Source organism: Acipenser ruthenus, chromosome 35 (genome assembly GCF_902713425.1).
Source record: "Acipenser ruthenus chromosome 35, fAciRut3.2 maternal haplotype, whole genome shotgun sequence".
Lineage (NCBI taxonomy): Eukaryota > Metazoa > Chordata > Actinopteri > Acipenseriformes > Acipenseridae > Acipenser > Acipenser ruthenus.
The window spans coordinates 5679212-5699062 of record NC_081223.1 but is presented as its reverse complement, the minus strand read 5'-3'; the positions used below and the strand labels follow the sequence as shown (position 1 = coordinate 5699062).

Below are 19851 nucleotides of genomic sequence, written 5' to 3'. Positions count from 1 at the left end.
CTTGTCAAGCAAAACTAGCATCAATAGATCAGGCAGTACCATCATCCAATGAGGATTACTGAATTGAAAAACAAATATATTGTATCATAGCAAGTGTTTCTTGCAAAAGTGCAGTTATATGTTTCCATTCCAACTCACTAAAGATTTGAGAACAGCGACTTTGTTGCTTGCAAAGCAATCCAAACCATGCATTGGGGTACAAGATCCCCATCCCAACACTCCACTTTACCTGTCCTTTCAGTGCATCCCGGCCGCTTGTGAAGGAAAACAAACATTTTCACTTCAAACCTCTTCAGATGGGAAGGGAACAGCACTCTTGCATTGCTGGAGACTGGGTGAAAGATGGTCAAGTACTCATCTGCAGAGTTCTCACAGCTAGAAAGAGAAAGTAGGTCAGGAGCACATCAGCCACAGATCCAATTCCTAGGTTTTGTAGCAGCAATATCATATTTCAGCATCTTACCTGTCCACAACAACATCCCACTTTGGAGAGCTATTCCTGTCAGCAGAATAGGTTGCCCAGCAGTTCTCCAAAAACAATTCAGCCTGTGGATCCCTGCTGTACAGGAGTTCTACCTCAAAATACAAGGGTCTTCGCAAGTACTTCACAACAGGGTAATCCTGAGCTCCATAGAAGTCATTGTAGGTTGAATCTGCAGAGATGCAAGGGAGAATTTATAGACGGAAACACACTACTAGAGCATCTATATTATTTCAATTGCCAAGTCATACCCAATGCAAGCCGCATGATGACCGCAAGGTCACCCAAGCCAGGCTGGACTACAGGTGCAGGATTATTCTGGTACAAGAACTGTACTACCTTGGTGTCATTTACCAGATAGTGACAGGCAACTCTCAACCTGGAAAGAGGAGATGGGGTTAGGAGAGTTTCAGGCTCAACCACAAGGATACTCAATTTGATTGCAATCCTTACCGGTAAGATGTGAACAGCACTTCATTCTCGTAAGTCAGGAGGTTGTTGTCAAACTGGAAGAGAAATCACAAAGGCTCAGGTTGCAATGAACTTGTAGATTTAGTATGGAGCTGCATACCAAGTTGCAGACTAGCCAATATGGTACTCAGGATCATCCCCAGCTGTGTACTACCTTAGTATCAAATTCACAATTTAAAAATAAAAAGCGTTGGTCATGAGTTTTTGGGAGCTCATGTTTGTTCCAGTTAATATGATACCACAAGTCTGTCTACAGAAACTGCTAGACTAATTTGGTTTTGTTTTAGTAACCTCTAGGAGGGCAACAGCAGTTATTTTGGATTTGTTGCAAATAGACATTAATACAGCTGGTGACTCGAGCTACAATTGGTATTAACTCATGTACTAGTTTAGTCCCATCCTACGTACTAACCACGGGATCATCCCCAGTTAGTATTCTCCGTCCAGTTCACTGCAATTGACCCAAAAGGTCTATAGGCAGCACATGCAATGCCATAACCAAGAGTCATGTCATGTGTCACAGCACCTTTCTCAACTGGACAAGCAGTTCAATACAAAAAGGTGGCATCCTTCAGATGTCCACAATTCATGAAAATAATTCAGCAGAGAGAAACACCAGTCACCATGGTTCCCCAGATTGATCCAGGGGTGTTGTGGCCAACTTGTCAATATGTTGAACCTCCTCAAAATATGATTTTAAATGTGTCAATAATAACCCTTCTAGTTGTGCCACAGGAGTTGACATTGAAGTAGAAAACCGCATTGATAGCATCAGACTGAAGAGGCCGGCAACTCGGTTCCCTTAGAGTTAGTTGACTTGGAGACAAGCTGGGGACAGATTCCACTTTCACAGCAAGAGCTGCCATAGTTCCATTGGTGAAGCAATCTGAAACATAGCATTTGGATCCAGGTTAAGGAAACAGATTATAGCTTCAATACCACTTCATGCAGCCTTTGGCCAATCTCAAAAGCAGCTATTCTAAAGAATGCTTGGTCTGCAGGAGAGTTACCAATCATCTTTGTAGGGAAACTGCAGGACAGAGAGAAGTCAGCCACCACAACCATGGTCCCAATATCCTTCAAGGTCAAGTCAAGCCTGCTTCTGATGCCTGAAGAACTGATCACCTACAGAGACAATACATCAGGTCAGTAATGTGTTGAACCCAAAACAGCTAAACTCATTTTAAAGTTTCATCACTTACTTCATATATGGCATCAACTGAATTGTATGGGACAGTCATCCAGAAATTGGTAGAGTTGGCATTATACTTGTACAGGGCAAGCAGATTTCCACCAAGTTCTCTTGAGCCCACAAAAGGAATCCAGTTGCAACCCATGTTGCCATATGTTACCATGGTATAGAATGCAGCACCATCACAGTAGCCAGTTACTGTAGGTGGAACTGCAAGAGGAAGAGCAGTTGTCATGGCAATGGACTGGATTGGTCAGAAAAGGGTAGTTGTTGACCACAAATAGTCAGGCACTTACTGATGTCTTTGAGAATGGCTTCGACTACAGCAGGATGAGTAAAGGGTGTATTCTCTGGCACTATATTCAGCAAGTAGGTCAGGGGCAGAATGTAGGTTCTGGTGTCTGGAGGAGTTACCTGAAAAGAAGAGCAAGGGTTTGTAGGATTAAACCCAAAGTCAGACAGCAAGCAACACATCCACAGGAAGCAAGTGTTTTCAAAGGGCAATAGGATGGTTGAACAGGTGGGATGTTACCTTTTGCTTCACATTGGGGTCCTCAAATGGCACCTGGAGGGTGTAGGTCTTGGATCCATTGGGAAAGACATGTTCCTGGACATTATAACCTTTTAGGTTGGCTTCTGGCACAGTTAACGTCTCTGGTCCAACTATAATTTTGACCAGCTCCACATCAGGCAGGAATGTCCCCAGGGTCACATTGAACACTCTGGCTTTAGGAACAGTGTCTGAAATTAAAGCATGCAGTTAAATGAAGGCTATGAAGTGGAGCACTGCAACAAATCCCTTTGATTTACTGCATGTGGACAAGTTCTACATACTGTTTGTGACAACTGGTGGCCGAGGCATGAAAGGAGTGGTTATTGGATGAAGTACTGTGTACTTGGTCTTCTCAGGCCCATCTTGCCAGGTATGCTCCAGCATTGGTTCAATAGAGTAAGAGATCACATAGGTGTTGTCCAATACATAGCTCTGAAAGCACAGAAGCATCTTAGGAGGAAAGCTTTAAAATGAGGATTTAGAAGATGTTGAACTTCTACATACCTTGTAATAGCCACCATCAGCTCCCACAGGAATTTTTACAGTGATTAGCTGGGGACCGACATCCAGTTTATAATCTCTATTATGAATCGTTGCAGGGTCAAGCTTGCGGCCATCAACTCCCATTTGAACATCAAGGGTAGTAATTTGTGGTGTCGGAACAAGAGGAGGTAGAACATGGGGAACATTCCATGTAATCATCTGTTCTGTGAAGGCTGTTTCATCTGACAAAGGAACACCATAGACTTGGTATAGAAAATTCACACTTCAACCTAAAACCTAGAACAGTTCTTGAGCACCATTGCCCTCCATAAGCTTACTCACCAGTAGGACATGTAACTTCAGTGTCCACCATCATGACCATCCATCTTTGCTTATAAAAGGTGGTTGATCTTAGCACAGCCATTGTTACAGTTTGGATATGTTGGAGGAGGAGGGGGGGGACTTTTACTAAAACAAAAGCAAGACTAAATCACCTTCATTAGTTTGGATATACTGTACTAGAGAACAATGAAGCCTAGACTACTTACCACCCGAGGTTGGCTTTCTGTGGAGATGTATGCAGCTCTAACCAGAATTCTAGTTGGTGTAGTGTTTATGCCATAGCCATTTGTCATGGCCTGAGCAACAGTCATGGTTGTCTTTATTTGCTGGGAGATGGAACACAATTTTCTAGATGCTGTTGTCAGCAGCAGTTGCCTAGCAAAAGAGAAAACTTCATTAGAATAGGGAGTTTGAACACAAAGCTTCCCCAGTCTAAAGGGATTGGTCATAGCAGATGTCATGTTTAATAAAACAGGAACCAAAACTGAAAGTTTAACAATGTGTCACTGTGGCGAAGTGCCCCGCCCCTGTGTGCATTTGTGTGTTCTGTGTATGTATGTATGCGTGCGTATGTTAATGTTGGTGTATAGATTGGTACACGGGATATAAACAGGTCTGTGTTTCACATGTATTTAAAGTGTAGATTTGTATTTAGGCACGAGGAGAGCACAAATCACTTCACGTGCTGGTTAAATGTAATATGTGAGCACGGGGTTGCACAGAATTAATTCACGTGCTGGGATTCAAGTGAATAATTAATTAGTAATTGAATCCCAGCACAACAGTATATATAGATGCACATTTTCACTCAGTCGTGGTTAGGTGTTCAGAGAGTGGAGAACGGGTGAGAGAGAAGGAGTAAAATCGTAAAAGTGAAATATAATAAGTGTTTTGTTTGTACTCACCGTGTTTGTTCGTCTGTCCTGCACCGTCTGTTTAGTGTTTAGTCGTTTTGTATGTCTGTTTATTTTGGCGCAAGTGCCGTGTCCTGTTTTGTTTTGTGCTGTTTGAAACCTTTTATTTTGTTAATAAACGCTGAGTGCAGCCATTGCACTCAGCTCATCACCATCATCGTCTGTCTGTGTGTGTATTCCTTCCTGCTTCCGGTCTGACGCCACCCACTCTGGCCGTCTTTGTGACACGTGGTGTCTTCGTGGGATAGCCGCGCCTCCAAGCGTCAGACCAGGAGGGGTCTGGATTAAAAAAAAAAAAAAAAAAAAAAAAAAGATTACAAATATTGTTTTGGGGGAAAAAAACAAAACAAAAAAAAAAATCAATGGCAGAAGACGCCATCAAACTGCGGGGCTGGTTCCTGGAGAATGCTGGGCTGGAGGCCCAGTCTCTGCCCATAGTCGTCCGGGTCCTGTGGATGATGGACAGTGAGAGATGGGAGGCATATCAGCAGGAACACACCCCAAACACCTTGGAGGAGGGTGTGGAGTTTGTCCTCAACTACCTGGAGGCAACCATAAATGGAACAGCAGCCCAGGTAGCAGGACCACCAGCAGAGGAGTACCTGCTGTCCCCATCTCCACCAGCAGAGGGTGAGTACCTGCTGTCCCCATCTCCACCAGCAGAGGGTGAATGCCTGCTGGTTTTGCCTCCACAGCCCAAATGGGAGGAGCCTGAGCATCCACAGCCCAAATGGGAGGAGCCCAAGCGGAAGGAGCCCGAATGTCCTACACCTGAGTGGGAGGAGCCCGAACGTCCTACGCCTGAGTGGGAGGAGCCCGAACGTCCTACGCCTGAGTGGGAGGAGCCCGAACGTCCTACGCCTGAGTGGGGGGAGCCCGAACGTCCACAGCCCAACAGGGAGGAGTCGGGGCATCCACAGCCCAACAGGGAGGAGTCGGGGCGTCCACAGCCCAACAGGGAGGAGTCGGGGCGTCCACAGCCCAAAGGGAGGCAAGTCGGGGCTTCCACAGCCCTGGGACCCAAGCCACCAGCAGAGGGAAAATGCCTGCTGGTTCAGCCCCAAGAGCCAGAAGGGGAGGAGTTACAGGCTCAACCCCCTGAAAATTTTTGGGGGGGAGAAGGGCAGGATGCTGGTGTCCCCCAGCAGCCTCTCGCTATGCTGCTGAAGGCAGCACGGCGTGCACATCCCCAGCCGCCACAGCAGAGGGAGCCAGCACCGCCAGGAGCAGAGGAGCTGGAGCTGCCTCTACCTCCAGGAGCAGAGGAGCAGGAGCTGCCTCTGCCTCCGCCACCACCACCGCAAGGAGCAGAGGAGCAGGAGCTGCCTCTGCCTCCACCACCTCCAGGAGCAGAGGAGCAGGAGCTGCCTCTGCCTCCGCCACCGCAAGGAGCAGAGGAGCAGGAGCTGCCTCTGCCTCCGCCACCACCACCGCAAGGAGCAGAGGAGCAGGAGCTGCCTCTGCCTCCACCACCTCCAGGAGCAGAGGAGCAGGAGCTGCCTCTGCCTCCACCACCGCCAGGAGCAGAGGAGCTGGAGCTGCCTCTGCCTCCACCACCGCCAGGAGCAGAGGAGCTGGAGCTGCCTCTGCCTCCACCACCGCCCGGAGCAGAGGAGCAGGAGCTGTCTCTGCTTCCCGTACTTCCACCACGGGGAGTACGGTGGCCGGAGCCCCAGAAAGGGGAGCTGTCGGCCACGAAGAAGGGGGAGGAGGTCTGGGGACCACTTTCCCCAGCAGCAGTTTCGCTGCAGGAGTTCTTGTGGCCGGAGCCCCACAGGAGGGAGCTGCCGGCTACGAAGAAGGGGGAGGTCGGGGGACCACCTGCCCCCGCAGCTTTTTCGCTGCAGGACGGGACCAACAGGCTGTCAGCCGTGCCACTACCGGCAGGGGTGCTGACAGCATGGCCAGACATGGGCCCACTGAAGCCTCCCTTCCCAGCCCGAGACTTTGTCCTGGACTGCTGGGTTTTTAAGGGGGGAGGTGGCCGTTGAGGCCATGTGTGCTGCGCACAAGGGGGGGTATATGTGGCGAAGTGCCCCGCCCCTGTGTGCATTTGTGTGTTCTGTGTATGTATGTATGCGTGCGTATGTTAATGTTGGTGTATAGATTGGTACACGGGATATAAACAGGTCTGTGTTTCACGTGTATTTAAAGTGTAGATTTGTATTTAGGCACGAGGAGAGCACAAATCACTTCACGTGCTGGTTAAATGTAATATGTGAGCACGGGGTTGCACAGAATTAATTCACGCGCTGGGATTCAAGTGAATAATTAATTAGTAATTGAATCCCAGCACAACAGTATATATAGATGCACATTTTCACTCAGTCGTGGTTAGGTGTTCAGAGAGTGGAGAACGGGTGAGAGAGAAGGAGTAAAATCGTAAAAGTGAAATATAATAAGTGTTTTGTTTGTACTCACCGTGTTTGTTCGTCTGTCCTGCACCGTCTGTTTAGTGTTTAGTCGTTTTGTATGTCTGTTTATTTTGGCGCAAGTGCCGTGTCCTGTTTTGTATTCCATTGTTCAACCCTTTTATTTGTTAATAAACGCTGAGTGCAGCCATTGCACTCAGCTCATCATCACCACGTCTGTGTATTCCTTTTCTGGTCTGACGCCACCCACTCTGGCCGTCTTTGTGACAGTCACTCAAACCGTTCCATGTTCACCAGGCATCTCTAAAGGAAGAGAGTAAATCCTCAAATACACCTGTGTACGAAAGAACCTACGTGAAAGCATGTGGACTGTATCAGATACAGGCAGAGTTTACAGCCATTCATTTGTACTGGACCTTAATATATCAGTGTACCAAACTTTAGGACAATACCTGAAATTGCACCTATGCAGCAGACTTCAAAAAGGTAAATCAGGACACATTTAAGCATGAAGGGTTTACAACCCTGCACATATGAAGCCACTGTCTCAGTGGTTGAAATACAAGGCTTACACATACCGACAAGAAAGGGTTAACTTTTTCACAATCAAATTACCAAAGCAATCACAGAATACATGCAAAGCCAATGCCTTAAATGTCACACAATTCCAATATGGCCACCCTCTTGAGAGACAGGTTAAGGTTAAGGGGGCTGTTAGATTTTGCTTCCTCTAGATGACAGTAAAGTAGACCTCAATAGGCAAGACCAAGGGGACGTGAATGAAGCAAATACAAAGTGACATGATTCTACCTCAGGGTATACAAGGGACCAATCAGGATCATCTTGAACAAAGTTTGGCTCAATAAATGGCACACCTCTTCTCACAGAAACCTAAAGAAAATTGAAATTAGTCATGAGTGAAGCACTTCTGTAGTGACAATTAAAATACCCACACAACCCAACAAGTTATACTGAACAGCATTGTCACATCCTGACAGCCCTTACCTCCATGTAGTTTCTTTCACACAGAATCTCCCTCTCTGCCCATGGAGAATAGCGGCATGTCATGCTCTGAACATAGGAGGAAGCTGAAGTCATAGCACTGTTTGAGAAGACACTGATTTGTACTGTCAGCTTGTAGGTCTCATCATGCTGGAAACAAAGGCTAAAGTTAGTCCCAGCATATCACCATTAGAAACATTTAAAAAGAAATATAATGATGACTCACTGTGTTCTGAGCAAAGCAGCTCAGCACAGAAGCAAGGAACTTGGCATTTCCCAAGAAGTCAACGGTTAAGCTATATCCACACTGTGCAGCCAGTCTTGGAGAGAGGGAGACAAGCGCCCCCTTATTGTCTATGGAAAGAAATTCAGGTGGCCTTTTAAGAAACTGTACACATGATCAAACAAAGCAGAGATATAACAAAGTGAACACCCCCACCACCCCGTCCCATCTACTTTTCGCAATTTAAAAAAAAAACTATTTATATTTGTAGAATTATACGCCCATTCAGAACAATAGGTTTAGAGTAAATAATTTCTAATTCTGTGCACTTGCAGTCAACAAATCTGACTAATGTTGTAGCAGCACAGGTCTATTTAGTGTGATCAGCAACACACTTTTAAAGCTAACGCAAGAGTTTCATACCCTGTATTTGAAAAAAAACGAATCCTGGTTTATGCCATACAGCGCAGGAGTGCTCTGTACTTAATTCAGGTTATTACATTACGAGTCAACAGGCTTTATTACATCAAAAGCTTTCCATTCAAGAAAAATGATCACTCACCAATCACATTGATGCGAAAATACTTTCCAACAAAAGACTTCTCCAAAATCATTATCATAACACTCCCTTGACATTCTGTCCTCACCGAGCCTGCAGAAGACAACGATACTTGAAAACACACAACCGGCAAATAAACAGCAAGCTAAAAGAACAGATGTGCTGAAGCGACCGTTATCGTACCTAGAGGCGGGTTCTGCGTCCAAACTTCAGTGACTAACACTGCCAACAGCAATGTTATTCTGCATTGGAAAAAAAAACACGCAAGTGAGAAACATACAATAAAATGAACGTTTCTAAAGTAGAGAAAAGATCAACAATTACCCAAATCTAAGACAACACCCCATCATTAAATCCAAGGCAGCCCCAACCGTGAACTTCTTTCACCGTTATAAAGAAACAATAATAAAAACAAACCCGCCAGTAGCTGAGTTTGGTGTTCCTTAGTGCGCAATGTGTTTATAAAGAGGTTCAGGTGCTAATGGGAGCTGATTAGCTGCAATTGATGCGTGCACCTCTTTCATATTAGTCCTCTAATTTTCAATCAGTACGTTAATTAAAATAAATAAATAATAACAATAATAATAATAATAATAATAATAATAATAATAATAATAATAATAATAATAATAATAATAATAACCCATTTAGAAGATTGTACTTTGAATTTAAGTTTGGCAGAAGTACGTGCGGAACAAACTGGACTGTCACCGACAATGACTGTCTGATTAAAAGCTCAGCTATGGAGGCGTGTAGTAAACAAACCCCAATGAATAATAAAAAGCAGGCCGCGCAAATGAAGAAACACATTTATATCATGCAGGAATCCAGGCAGATGTGTTGCCTGCGCCAGTTTGAGGGGACGAGAATGACAGCTCGAGTTCTGATGTGAACATCCACAAGTCAATTACCCATTTTTACAATTTCCCCAGACTGATAGGTAGGCTAAGCAGACATTAAAGGAGACAATTTATTTGAGGCCACTTGATTTAAGAAACAGTGCAAAGCATCTCTTTTGCATGTCAGATTTGCCATGACAGGGGCAGTCCCGGGGAATAGAATGACCAAGTGGCAAATGGAAAGCACAGCGCTTAACCTGAAATACAACGCGCAGTATTGATTTAGAACACACTAAACACAAATCGGATGGCGTGTTGGAAATTTGAATTGTAATCAATTTATTTAAGATTTGAAGTTCCCATTTTAATTATGGAGCTTAATTACATTCATTATTTTATGTTTAATTAATTCAATTAGTGTGTTGCGCATTTTCAATTTGGCATATTATCTTCAAGTCTTGAGCTTTGTCTATTTGACAGCTGTTATTTCAATTCAAATGTTGATCTTTGTCGTTGATGTTTGACGCTCTAACTTTTACAGTTAACATTTTTGTTACATTCCACATCTCATAAGTTTGAACACAAACGGGTTTCTTTGGTAAATTGTCAAATTGTTTATTGTGTATCCAGCGATCATCTGAACTAACTGGTTCGCTAAGGGCTAAGAAGTAAATGGTAAAAGTGAAAGCAGTGTGAGTCAGTGGAATTTTTTCATTTTTTGAATTTATCAAATGTTCACGATAATCATGTATTTTCTGTAAATGCGGAATACATTTAGTTGATATGTAAAAAGCATGAACAAATGAATGGTGTCTATTCCTAACGCATCGGTAAAGTTTAGTATAGTTCCGCTTTTGTAGCAGCAAGCAGGCTTGTTCCGTCGCCTTGATATTCTTTCTTGTGCTTGCTGAACAACCTCAATTCTACTGCGAGGTCCCGTTAGGCAGAGCTGTGAACTCGAGCCAGGGACTCGGACTCGAGTCCGACTCGATTCGATTTTTTGGGGACTTGAGACTTGACTTGAGACGTTAACGAATTGACTTGAGACTTGAACGAATTAACTTGAGAATTGAACGAATTAACTTGAGACTTGACTTGGGACTTGATGAAAATGACTTGACAACAATAAAAATTCAAACGTTACACCGGTATTACGGCTCGTGTTGCACCCTCGCTCTGCTCGTCCTCTCGCGCTCTCTCTCCCTTCCCTCTCGTGCTGCCAACGCGTGTGTGTGTGTGTGTGTGTGTGTGTGTGTGTGTGTGTGTGTGTGTGTGTGTGTGTGTGTGTGTGTGTGTGTGGTTGTGTGTTATTATTATTATTTATTTCTTAGCAGACGCCCTTATCCAGGGCGACTTACAGTCGTAAACAAAAATACATTTCAAGAATCACAGTATAAGTAATAATACAATTAAGAGCAAGATAAAAATCCAATGACTTTGGTTCTAGCAAGTACAAGTATATCAAAATTCCATTCAATAACGGAGCAGATTTAGAGAGGTTTAGTTTGAGGTGATGCGAGTGCATCCAGGAGGAAATAGCAGACAGACAGGTAGAGATAAAGGAGGAGATGGTGGAGTCAGAGCTGGGGAAGGAGAGGAAAATCTGAGCATCATTATTATTATTATTATTATTATTATTATTATTATTATTATTATTATTATTTATTTCTTAGCAGACGCCCTTATCCAGGGCGACTTACAATCGTAAGCAAAAACATTTCAAGCGTTACAATACAAGTAATACAATAAGAGCAAGAAATACAATAACTTTTGATCAAGTAAAGTACAAGTTTGACAAACCACAATTCAATAATACAGCAGGTAATAGTGATACTTACATCAGGATATGATTAAATAGTGATAGTTACATCAGGATGTGATTAAATACAAAGTACTACAGGTTAAAAACTTGGCAGATTACAGTATTCTGAAGTACATGATTAAATGCAGTAAAATAGTGGGCAGATAAGAGCAAAATAAAGCACATTTACATGAAGGGTGATAGTGTCCCAGGATACAAACAGAGGAGTTCTACAGGTGCTCTTTGAAGAGGTGAGTCTTAAGGAGGCGCCGGAATGTGGTCAGGGACTGGGCAGTCCTGACATCTGTAGGAAGGTCATTCCACCACTGCGGAGCAAGGGTGGAGAAGGAGCGGGCTTTGGAGGCAGGGGAGCATAGCGGTGGTAGAGCTAGTCTTCTAGTGCAGGCAGAGCGGAGAGGTCGAGTGGGGGTGTAGGGAGAGATGAGGGTCTGGAGGTAGCTGGGTGCAGACTGGTCAAGGCATCTGTAGGCTAGTACAAGAGTCTTGAACTGGATGCGAGCGGTGATCGGGAGCCAGTGGAGCGAGCGGAGTAGTGGAGTAGCGTGGGCGAAGCGAGGCAGAGAGAACACCAGGCGGGCAGCAGAGTTCTGGATGAGCTGGAGCGGACGGGTGGCGGACGCAGGGAGGCCAGCCAGGAGGGAGTTGCAGTAGTCTAGGCGGGAGAGTACCAGGGCCTGGACCAGGAGCTGGGTAGCATAGTGTTTATCGTGTCAGCCCTTGTGGCCTAATGGCTAAGGCACTGGCCTAATTGTGGGTTTGAGTCAAATCTGAGGTGTGATTTTGTTATAGGAGGCTGCGTGGTCCTGTGCTTAAAGATAAAGGGCTTGTAACCAGGAGGTCCCCCGGTACAAATCCCACCTCAGCCACTGACTCATTGTGTGACCCTGAGCAAGTCACTTAACTTTCTTGTGCTCCGTTTTCGGGTGAGATGTAACTGTAAGTGACTCTGCAGCTGATGCATAGTTCACACACCCTAGTCTCTGTAAGTCGCCATGTATAATAAAAACGAACATAATTATGGTATGTTTTATTAGCATGTGATATTTTGTAGATCTTGTTATCTGCTAAGTCCGCTCACGCTAGCCAGTACGTTCTCGAGTGCTCTGGCAGCAGCCATGAAGCAAGTCAGTTTTTCAGTTGAAATAAATAACTACTTTGTTTTTGTGGATGGGGGTGTTTTGAAAAGATCAGTTAAATAGCTACGTATTTTGAAATAAAGATGTATTCATTATTATGAACGTTAACAGAAAGTATATTGTATTTACTTTTCCCACGTGTGCTTGCCTTGTACAAATCTGACAGAGTTTCAACAAAGGCGTTTGACTTCGGTTCATTAGTTAGCCTATACTGCCATCTACAGCATTACTGCGGGAGCCGTTTACTTCTTTTGGATATTTTCACAACTAACCGGGCGAGCATGTAGTCGTGGCCGAGTGTTTAAGGCGATGGACTAGAAATCCATTGGGGTTTCCCCGCACAGGTTCGAATCCTGCCGAGTACGTAAGCTTTGTTTTTAATTGATTGTATGTGTTCATTGTTAATACATGTTTGAAGCTCAGGAATTCTGAAATATTACTGGTTGTACTTCATATCGCTTCGGTTCATTTTGTTAAAGATTGTTTATTTTGGCACCATTACAAATGCTGTGGTTTCTTTAAAGAAGAAAAGCCATGGTCCGTACGGGGATCAAACCCGCGACCGTGGCGTTATTAGCACCACGCTCTAACCAACTGAGCTAACCGGCCACATACTCAAAACTTGATACTAGAACCCGAGGAAAAAAAGTCCTGCGGACATTATGTGTTCTACCAAGATGTTTTCATGTTAAACTGAACAATAACACATTCAAAGTATTGGAAAGGCATAATTAGAGGCCTCGTCATAATGAGGCAGTTTAACAGTGTGAAGGATGTGGTGAGGTGCAGGCTTGCGGTGACTTTCTCTCATTTAACGACCTTGTGATTTGAATACTAACAAGAAAAACAAATCAAATTACCAAGCATTCGGTGGACGTTTTAAGAAATAAATAAACAAACAGATTTGTCAGAAGTGGGATTCGAACCCACGCCTCCAGAGAGACTGCGACCTGAACGCATCGCCTTAAACCGCTCGGCCATCCTGACTTACACTGACGAATTTGCACAACACTGCAGTACACTGCTGAACCTCCAATGTCTGACGCTACAGTAAATCACCTGGTGTGTGCGTGAACTTATTCTGTTTCTGTTTATATTAAGGATGGCGACCTGTTTCGTCGCATTCTATATGGGATCACAAGGACACTCCTCTTACAGACAGAAAATATACGGCAAACAGAGCGATCGCTTCACGGTTAGAAACAAATCAGAACAGTCTGTTAGCAAATTAACTTCATGAAAAAAACACACAGGCATTACATAAATGTTACAGATATGTTTCGTAGACACAAAAGTTGTAACATAATTGAGTACATTTGTAAACTATCCGCCAGTAACAGACATTATCTCACATAATCTCTAGTTTCAAACGCATTATCACAGGCGGCACAATTACGACATGGACAAAATCCAGTATATTTGTCGAGTACACCTAGATCTCTCGAACATTTAAATGAGTCAGCCCTAAAAAAACACTGTCCGTCTTCATTTCTGAGCACACCTCTTTCTGACGCCGCTTTGTATATTGCGTGGGGGATTATGTTTTTTTTTAATGTATAAAACTGTATTTCTACAGACAAAGTATACTGTACTGGGGATCTGAGAGCCAGCAAATTCAATACAGTCTAGTCTAGTGAACTAACAGCACTGTACTGTACTGGGGATCTGAGAGCCAGCAAATTCAATACAGTCTAGTCTAGTGAACTAACAGCACTGTACTGTACTGGGGATCTGAGAGCCAGCAAATTCAATACAGTCTAGTCTAGTGAACTAACAGCACTGTACTGGGGATCTGAGAGCCAGCAAATTCAATACAGTCTAGTCTAGTGAACTAACAGCACTGTACTGTACTGGGGATCTGAGAGCCAGCAAATTCAATACAGTCTAGTCTATTGAACTAACAGCACTGTACTGTACTGGGGATCTGAGAGCCAGCAAATTCAATACAGTCTAGTCTAGTGAACTCACAGCACTGTACTGTACTGGGGATCTGAGAGCCAGCAAATTCAATACAGTCTAGTCTAGTGAACTAACAGCACTGTACTGTACTGGGGATCTGAGAGCCAGCAAATTCAATACAGTCTAGTCTAGTGAACTAACAGCACTGTACTGTACTGGGGATCTGAGAACCAGCAAATTCAATACAGTCTAGTCTAGTGAACTAACAGCACTGTACTGGGGATCTGAGAGCCAGCAAATTCAATACAGTCTAGTCTAGTGAACTAACAGCACTGTACTGTACTGGGGATCTGAGAGCCAGCAAATTCAATACAGTCTAGTCTATTGAACTAACAGCACTGTACTGTACTGGGGATCTGAGAGCAGGCAAATTCAATACAGTCTAGTCTAGTGAACTAACAGCACTGTACTGGGGATCTGAGAGCCAGCAAATTCAATACAGTCTAGTCTAGTGAACTAACAGCACTGTACTGTACTGGAGATCTGAGAGCCAGCAAATTCAATACAGTCTAGTCTAGTGAACTAACAGCACTGTACTGTACTGGGGATCTGAGAGCCAGCAAATTCAATACAGTCTAGTCTAGTGAACTAACAGCACTGTACTGTACTGGGGATCTGAGAGCCAGCAAATTCAATACAGTCTAGTCTATTGAACTAACAGCACTGTACTGTACTGGGGATCTGAGAGCCAGCAAATTCAATACAGTCTAGTCTAGTGAACTCACAGCACTGTACTGTACTGGGGATCTGAGAGCCAGCAAATTCAATACAGTCTAGTCTAGTGAACTAACAGCACTGTACTGTACTGGGGATCTGAGAGCCAGCAAATTCAATACAGTCTAGTCTAGTGAACTAACAGCACTGTACTGTACTGGGGATCTGAGAGCCAGCAAATTCAATACAGTCTAGTCTAGTGAACTAACAGCACTGTACTGGGGATCTGAGAGCCAGCAAATTCAATACAGTCTAGTCTAGTGAACTAACAGCACTGTACTGTACTGGGGATCTGAGAGCCAGCAAATTCAATACAGTCTAGTCTATTGAACTAACAGCACTGTACTGTACTGGGGATCTGAGAGCAGGCAAATTCAATACAGTCTAGTCTAGTGAACTAACAGCACTGTACTGGGGATCTGAGAGCCAGCAAATTCAATACAGTCTAGTCTAGTGAACTAACAGCACTGTACTGTACTGGAGATCTGAGAGCCAGCAAATTCAATACAGTCTAGTCTAGTGAACTAACAGCACTGTACTGTACTGGGGATCTGAGAGCCAGCAAATTCAATACAGTCTAGTCTAGTGAACTAACAGCACTGTACTGTACTGGGGATCTGAGAGACAGCAAATTCAATACAGTCTAGTCTAGTGCACTAACAGCACTGTACTGTACTGGGGATCTGAGAGCCAGCAAATTCAATACAGTCTAGTCTAGTGAACTAACAGCACTGTACTGTACTGGGATCTGAGAGCCAGCAAATTCAATACAGTCTAGTCTAGTGAACTCACAGCACTGTACTGTACTGGGGATCTGAGAGCCAGCAAATTCAATACAGTCTAGTCTAGTGAACTCACAGCACTGTACTGTACTGGGGATCTGAGAGCCAGCAAATTATGTAACCGCTTTTTGCATTTACAATCGAAATTAATTATTTTTAAATTTTGTTAATTTATTTATTTAAACCGAGAGTCCGCGCTGAGTGTGGTATTTGAACTCGTATTGTTTGTAAACGTTCAATATTATATATACCGTAACAGTTGCTTTTACTCTTAGAAATTAAGTGAAACTAACACCATTTTTGTATTTTGTTGGTTTAACTAATTAAGTTCCTACGGCACGCGCACTATGCTCCACTTTTTTCCCTCCCACGCGACAGTTGAACGTTTCCAGAACATTCTAAGAGGAATGTTTACTGCTTGGTATGTACACTTTTGAGCACATTGAGATGTTCAGTTTTGATTTGTAGTTTTTGTGATGTGTGTTAATATTTGTTGATTTGTTGATTGAGTTATTTTTTAATTATTGCATCTAGCTAGCTGCATATTTTACAGACTTAGCTTTAAAGTATTTTGTCCTTTATTATGTGCAATTGATAAAAAAAATATGAACTAATCCGTGAGGTAACTAGCTGAAGCTCTGTGGCAATAAAATCAAATAAAACGGTAACTTATGCTTTCAAGCATATGTTTACGTATTCCGTATGCATTATTATTATTAATAATAATAGTGGGGGAGTATGATAGGCTTGAAAAACGTCTGTCTTGAAATATCGATTTTTAATATAAATTAGCATGTGTGCAAAATGCTAACATGAACGTGTAAAATATGCATTAGCAACACCACGTGTAAAGGTAGTTTAGTTTTACAAACACAACAGGGGGAACATGGCTGCTCAGATTGGTCTGTTTAGGTGTGTGAGAAAAAAATAACGTGCTTATTTATTAAATTCCAATATATATATGAAAAAGCTAATTACGAACATCAAAAATAAAGGGTATATAAAATGTTAGGTTTTTATATTGCCTTGAACGAGCTAGTCACATTATCTCACAGTAAATGACATGTTTTGTAAGTCGCTGCGGTCGTAGCACATCTCCATTGTGTTCTAACTTCACGTGGTAACCTAAAAAAAGCCTTGAGATAAGTGGAAAAAATGTCATCGGGTATAACTTTATGCGGTTTTTTTTACAACGTCCTGATGATTTTTAAATCGTTTTATGTAGAACTGTACAGAAGCATATTTATAACATCAAACAAAAAAAAAAGCATGGAGTTTATTCTCAAAATGCCAAAATGTCACAAAAAAAACCCCGTTGTAGTCTTTTGAACAAGTATGTTGTAATTCTCATTGTACCAAGTTACGCAAGCCAATAGTTTGATTAAATTTTTTCTTAGATTTTTCTCTGGCTGTTTATTATATATTACCAAGTTCTGGTATTTTGCCAAGTTTATTTTCATAGTATTAGGCCTATTACTTACTGCACTAGATAATTACACATTTCCATCACGTTGGTTGCGTGCCTTTAATGACCACTACTCTCCTATTAAACGTGACGTGCAAATGCCGTTGTGAAAAATGTATTACAAATTACAGCTAGTTACTTTTTAGAATATAAATAATTCTCAAGTGGCTCAGACTTCACCCTGCGGTGAAAGCTCAGTGAATCTTTGAGTAAACCACTCCAACTGAGAATATACAAGAATACCCGCTCCCTCCCAGTGCCCTGTACTCACCCCTGCTAGGAGAGCAGACCAGTATAACCAGTGAAACCAGTAGCCCTCGCTCCATTCTGTCCAGCCGCACAGCAATGTTCCGGTGTGTCAGAAACAGCAGCACAGACTCCCCAAGCAGAACTGCACTGAGATTTACAACACTGTGTCTCTTAACATCACTGGATAAAGAGGAACTCCAAAAATTGCTTGTCACCATTACAGTTCATCTTTTACTAAAGGAGGAACTTTCTAAACTTTCTAATCTGAAGATTTTGTAAAGTTTTGTATCACAGTTTTTAATGCTGACCTAATATCTGTCTCTTTGATGGGACCAGCACCACCCCTCCCCCCCAATCCCACGGATGCTGGTCAGCTGTTTAGCACCAGGGCGCTGCGGACAACCCAAGCGTGGTTGTGTTGATGGATCTGGGTCTATTCTGTCTTCCTCGACCGCGTTCACACGCTATTTCATTGATTTTTTTTGAACAAATCATTTTAATTTCCAATTTTCTTTCGATGTTTTTGGAATGTCTGATTATTATTCAACCTGGCTCACCGCTGCAACCCCCCGAAACTAAACCGGGGAGAGACGAAGACGAGCGCTCGCGTCCTTCCGAAATGACTTCAGGCAGCCGTCCGCTTTTCTTCGCTCTGCAAGCCCCGCCGTGCAGCCGTCTCTGGAACTTACAGCGTCGGAGGACCGCGCAGTTCTGAATCGCTACAGGCTGGCCTGCAGGCGCCCGGTCAGCCACCCACGCTGGTGTGCCGTGAGACAAGGACTGCCCAGCCGACCTAACCCCTACCCCGCCCGGGCACCGCGTGGCCAATTGCGCTGCCTCCTGGTGAACTCCCGTGGCATAACCTGGATTCGAACTGACAATCTCCAAGCTACAGGGCGCATCCTGCACCCAGCGCGGAGTGCCTTTACCGGATGCGACACTCGGAAGCCCCCACACCCCACCCACCGACAGCTTAGAAAAAAAACCCCAGCAGTTCTGCTTTTTCACCGCCCATCTGCTGGGAAGTAACTGAGCTGAATGGGGAAGTTTCTATTGAGAAATATTCTATTGAGAGTCATTCAGCACATGCCTTTATCCAAAGCGACTTCCAGAGACTAGGGGGGTGAACTCTGCATCATCAACAACTGCTGTTGCTGCTGCAGTCACTTCCAATAGGAGCTCGTTTGTTTGACGTCTCATCCTGAAGGACGGAGCACAAGGAGGTTCAGTGACTTGCTCAGGGTCACACACACACACAGGGAGTCAGTGGCTGCTGCAGAGTCACTTCCAATAGGAGCTTGTTTGTTTGACGTCTCATCCGAAGGACGGAGCACAAGGAGGTTCAGTGACTTGCTCACATAGGGAGTTGGTGGCTGAACTGTGATTTGAAGCTTCTGGTATCGAGCCCCTTTCTTAAACCACTGGACCAGCCAGCCTCTGAAATAACGTAACACAGATCAGAAAATAAACTACTTACAATTTGATGCAAATATGTTTTGTATTATTCAACAATATATATATATATATATATATTGATTTGTTTACCTTGTAAACGAATCAATCGCTTACAGCAGGTTCAGAATACAGCTGCACGAATTCTGACAGGGACAAAAAAATTTGAACAGATTACACCTGTTCTTGCCCGCCTGCATTGGCTTCCGGTGAAGTACAGAGTTGTTTTTAAAATGTTATTAATGACATTGAAGGCTGTCTCTGGAAATGGCCCTGCTTACATTAATGATATGCTTTCACCTTGTGTCCCTGGATGCCAGTTGAGATCTGCTGAGGCTGGGCTTCTGGTGCCTACAGTGATAAAAAGCAGGTTGAAGGTGGTGGAAGAGCCTTTAGTCATGATGCACCTGCATTATGGAACAATCTTCCAATTGAAATCAGTAATGCTGACTCAATGAATGCATTTAAATCAAAGCTTCAAACACATCTTCATGTAGAGGACTTTTTGTAGATTGGGATGGCCTGTTTTAGAATTGTGTTAATGTGTATTTTATTTATTTATTTTGTTGTATTGTTCCCATTTGTTTTTTGGATGTTATTTTATTGTATATTATATTACTGTATAGTATATTTATTTGTAATGTGAAGCGCTTTGGGACGCCTTGGCATGAAAGGCGCTATACAAGATCAATTTGATTGATTGATCTCTTGATCAGTGTGGCGGACAGGGGGAGATTGAGGCTGTGAAAAAGGTAAGTTTACATTATTGAGAAAAAAGGGATTGGGGGAGGGGGGAGGGGGTGATATGCATTAAAAAAAAACTACAACGTTAAATCTAATT

General features: G+C 43.4%; 1 protein-coding gene and 3 non-coding genes across 4 annotated transcripts; 1 reads left to right on the top strand and 3 right to left on the bottom strand.

Annotated features, from left to right (window-relative positions):
* Nucleotides 1–675: 675 nt before the first annotated feature.
* LOC117966779 (uncharacterized) lies at nucleotides 676–3600 on the bottom strand. Its single transcript, XM_059007399.1, has 11 exons — nucleotides 3523–3600; nucleotides 3202–3422; nucleotides 2979–3129; nucleotides 2677–2885; nucleotides 2441–2558; nucleotides 2155–2354; nucleotides 1963–2077; nucleotides 1669–1838; nucleotides 935–987; nucleotides 733–860; nucleotides 676–692 (listed from the first exon to the last, which is right to left on the bottom strand). The coding sequence occupies exons 1-11, from the start codon at nucleotides 3560–3562 to the stop codon at nucleotides 676–678; spliced, it is 1422 nt and encodes a 473-aa protein (XP_058863382.1). The 5' UTR covers nucleotides 3563–3600.
* A 9072-nt stretch (nucleotides 3601–12672) lies between these two features.
* Nucleotides 12673–12754, top strand: trnas-aga (transfer RNA serine (anticodon AGA)). The gene has a single exon. It is a non-coding gene; the product is annotated as a tRNA-Ser (tRNA).
* Nucleotides 12755–12924: 170 nt separating this feature from the next.
* trnai-aau (transfer RNA isoleucine (anticodon AAU)) lies at nucleotides 12925–12998 on the bottom strand. The gene has a single exon. It is a non-coding gene; the product is annotated as a tRNA-Ile (tRNA).
* Nucleotides 12999–13294: 296 nt separating this feature from the next.
* Nucleotides 13295–13376, bottom strand: trnal-cag (transfer RNA leucine (anticodon CAG)). Its single transcript has one exon. It is a non-coding gene; the product is annotated as a tRNA-Leu (tRNA).
* Nucleotides 13377–19851: the final 6475 nt, after the last annotated feature.